Raw genomic sequence first — 4,180 nt, 5'->3', positions numbered from 1 at the left:
GGAGGCAAGGTTTGATGCCTGGTCAGGGCACATGCCCAGGTCCGGGCTCAATCCCCAATGTGGGGCCTGCAGGAGGCAGCCGATCAATGATTCACCATTGATGCTTCTATCTCTCTTCCTCTCCCTTCCTCTCTGAAATCAATAGAAAGATATTTTTGAAAAGAGAAATTAGAATTCTGCAGACATAAAAATAATTTATGTATAAAATACTCAGGTTGAATGTTTTCAACACGGGATGGGAATTACTTAACTACATCAAATACCTGAAATTTTGAATGTATTTGCTGTCTTCAATATAAACTATCATTAGTGGAACATTTAAAACGAGCAATGCCGTTCATGTTGCTGAAGTTGTTAAGCTCGCACATTGGTTCCGATGGGACGTGCACGCAGATCTGCAGAGACCTGGTGTCTGATGGACAAATGACTCGAGAGCAGCTCAGGGGCGTGACCCACTCTGGGCCCCACGCGGGCGCTGCTGTCACCGCAGACCTGGAGCCTCCTGGACGCGCGTGCACAGAGCTCCTCGCTCTGAGCCGGAGGCATCGTGATGAGCCCAGGCACCGGGAAGAGGCCCCGCAGCGCGTCCTTCCCGCCGCGGGGAAGGCTGACGGGGGAAGCGGACAATGACCTCCGGTGCCCCGTCCAGCGGACGCCTGACCTGCTGCCGGGGGCGGCGTCCGTGGCTTTTACTACAACTCGGGGACATTCTGTCTGAGCCGAACCCTGTGGCTGAGGAGGGTCCCGGTCCGACACCGGAGGACTTGGGCCCAGGAAGCCCTGGGGCAGAGCCCCGAGAGGGGGCCACACAGGGCAGCGGCTGCGCGGGCTCCATCGCCCTCTGCAGGGCGGGCGGGCGGCCTGGGAGGGGGCGTCTTTCTCAGAAACAAACCCTGACTCGGAAGGCGCCGTGCTGAGCCTCTGGTGCAGGCAGCGCGGGGAGGCCGACGCCCGGAGGACCCGGGGCCTGAGCGGGGCCGGCCCCCCACGTCCCATCTTCCCCGCAGAAGCTGACCGACTCCCCGCATGAGCACGTCCCCCGCGGGGCTGCTCTCCGAGGTCGCCTGCCGGGCTCCTCCCCGCAGGGTCAGCCGCCCCAGGCCCAGGTCCCCCTGAGGCTTCCCGGCCCCGCGCTGCCAGCAGCCACTCAGGCCAGATAGTCCTGCATCCGTGGACTCTGCTGTCTACTGGACAAACCTTGCTGACTTCCGGCAGAGGCGGGACTTCCGGGCGGTGCAGAGAGGGCAGAGCACTGCAAGGGGCGGCGGTTCGCCCCCTGGTGGCGGGAGGCTGCAATGTGTCCACTGTCAGAACTGTGCACTGAGTAGGTGAGTGCAGAGACGCGCTCTCACTTCACACAGGAGAGCCCTGCAGGTCCTGGTGCAGAGGCCTCTGCACGCCCTGCTCGGAAGGGGCCGTGCTTGTCGCAGGCGTGCATCTTGTCACATGTGAGTGCACTGACGGGGGAGAGAACATGCCCACAAGGAAATGTGCCCTTGTGCCTGGTTGTGCATTTGCCAGTATTTATGGGAAATTTCTGCTCAGCTTGCTGTTCTGAGACTGGTGTTTCCACTCCACCCCGGGGCTCCGTGTGCCGTGTGATACCTCTTCTGAGGTGTGTTCTGTGTCCCCAAATCCACGCGGATGGGACATAGTGACCGTGGTCTTGTGGGAACAGGGCCTTTGCAGATGTAATCAAGTTCAGAGGAGGCCTTGGGTTGGATGGGTGGGCCCTCGCTGCAACGACAGGTGTCCTTGTGAGAGGGAAATTAGACTCACTCGCAGAGAAGGGCATGTGACTTGCAGCCCCAGAAGGGCCAGCCTTGACCGCACCCTGATTCCGGGAGTGAGTGTCTCCCCGGCAGCGTGGAGAGCTCCGGTCCTTGCCCACCCGCCGGTCACTGTCTCCTGAGCTCCTGGAGAGAAGCCACAGGAGAGGAAGGGACTCCTGGCTGCAGCCTCTGTCTTACACCCTGGAGCCCATGCCTGTCTCTCATCCAGTGATTTCTCTGGTGCTAATTGGGAAGAGGGAGTCAGTCTCCCTTTTTGTCAGCACACCTAACAAATGAAGTGAATCCGTTTATTCCCACGGAGTGCTTGGAAGGGGTCTGGCCCACTGTAGCTGCTCAGTGAATGAATGTCAGCGCCCTCCCCAGGCATTCAGGGCAGTTGGTGGACAGGAAGTTCTGCTTCTCTGGACCTGGTGAAAGGGCTGGTTGCAAACCTAAAAGATTCCATGAATGACACAGGGGCTGACGGGTGGGCAACAGGGCAAGTGGTAGGACTAGGGTGCTGGTGTGCGCGCATGTGTGCATTTGTGTGTGTGAGTGTGTGCTCCTAGGAGTGTCTGTGCATGCAAGAGATGAGCTGAAGATGTGGGCAGGGCCAGGTGTGAATGGTCTGCCAACTCATGCTAGGTTTTGTGTTTATCCTGGAGCACTGGGAACTGACGAAGTGTTTTAAGTGGACAAGTGGGTAAGGTTGTGGGGGGCAGCACCCTAAATCGATCGGCATTTGGAGAAGATCACCTGCTGCATGCAGGACTGGCCCAGGCGGGTCAGAATTGAGGAGCTGACCAAAGGCTGTTGCGTCAGACACTTGTCCCCCAGCCTCGATAAAACTGTGGGTTGGAGTTTTGCCTGATGTCTCTTTACAAATAATAACATGATTGATCTATTAAGAATAATATAATATACAGTTTAAAGTATAACCTTTAACTTGGTGTCTTAGTCTGTTTGGGCTACTGTAACAGACACCACAAACTGTGGGGCTTATTCATCTCACTGTCTGGAGGCTGAAATCCGAGATCAAGGCCCCGGCAGATTCCCTGTCTGGTGAGGACCCTCATCCTAGTTCACAGACAGCATCTTCTCGCTGTGTCCTCACATGGTGGAAGGGGAGAGGGAGCTTTCTGGGGTCCTTTCTAGAAGGGCGACTAACCCTATTCATGATCTAGTCACCTTCCAAAGTCCCCAAGTCGTAACACCACCACCTTGGGGATTAAGATTCAACATATGAAATTGGGGGGTACTGGCATGGAGCCCATACACTTGCATTTACCTTTTTTGTTTGTTTGTTTCCATGCATCAATTTATTTTAAAAAATTCTGATACAAAAATAATTCTGTTGATCAAAAATAAAAGGTCAATACTATAGTTATCCATGTCATGTAGAAAGGGGAAGTCCTCCATAAGCTCTTCCTTCCAGAAGCCCAAAGGCCGTGGAATAGGTAATGCAGTCATTAACCTCCTCCCTGTTACTTTTTACCAAAATTGGGTACACCTGTGCAGTTTCCCTTTTGCTCTGGGTGGTAGGGCTCAGGGCTGGTCAGACCTGGTGGTCTGGTCCTACAGCAGCTAGAGCAGAAATGCTAGTAGCTTAGGAAAAATGTATAAATCTATTTTTAAATGAACAGGTAATTCCAACCCACCTCTGTGCCAGCTCACACTCAAATGGAGAGTGAGCGCCTGTTCCCCACACCCCTCCTTCATTGACTCCTTTCTGGGTTTTCATCCTTGCCCATCTGGTAGGTGAAAGGTCAGCATGGAGATGCCCTGTGAGAGAGGATGAGGGGTGGGGGGCCCTAGGCTGCTAGGTCACCCAAACCCTCTTTTTCATCTCCCTTCACCAGCCGGCCACCGGCCACCGGGCCACAACCCAGCTGTCGTCCCTCGCATCCACCTCATTGACCCGGGTGCAGCCCCCCTTCTCCATCCTTCTGACCGTGGTCCCCTGCAGCCCCTCCCGTGGGTCCTTTCCAATGCACGCGCTGTCGAAGGGCTCGCTCTAACCCAGGCCTCTCCTCGCCATTCTCCTGCTTAAGACGTTTCGCGGCTCCCTGCACCCTGCAGATCAAGTTCGCAGCCTTGTCTGGGACGCAGGACCCCTTCACCTTCATTTCGACCAGTCCCCTCCGCAGGACCCCGGGTTGGGCAGGAGGGATGGGTCTCCCGCTCCCGGACTTCGCGCCCGCCCGTTCTTGACCAGCCCCTGGACTTTGCTCAGACAGCTCCCCTGCGCCCCCGAGAGGTGTGCGATCACCCCCGATTCCCACCCCGGCTTTGCATCGGCAAAGTCGGCCGGGGCTCCGCGTCCGTCGCTTCAGTTTCCTGCAGCCGCTTCGCGCACGCGCGGGAGGCGCCCCGGGGCGTCCCGGGCTTGGCGGTTGCCAGGGCGATGG

General features: G+C 56.7%; 1 protein-coding gene across 1 annotated transcript in view; it reads left to right on the top strand.

Annotated features, from left to right (window-relative positions):
• Nucleotides 1-330: 330 nt before the first annotated feature.
• Nucleotides 331-4,180, top strand: part of MOK (MOK protein kinase) — a 31,318-nt gene continuing 27,468 nt past the window's right edge. Inside the window, exon 1 of the mRNA XM_006766637.2 lies at nt 331-508. Within this exon, the coding sequence (XP_006766700.1) occupies nt 331-508 (178 nt within the window). The remainder of the gene's footprint in view (nt 509-4,180) is intronic.

Source organism: Myotis davidii, unplaced genomic scaffold, assembly GCF_000327345.1.
Source record: "Myotis davidii unplaced genomic scaffold, ASM32734v1 scaffold60, whole genome shotgun sequence".
Lineage (NCBI taxonomy): Eukaryota > Metazoa > Chordata > Mammalia > Chiroptera > Vespertilionidae > Myotis > Myotis davidii.
Note: the sequence above shows the minus strand (reverse complement) of the source record. Positions and strands in the feature narration are given on the sequence as shown.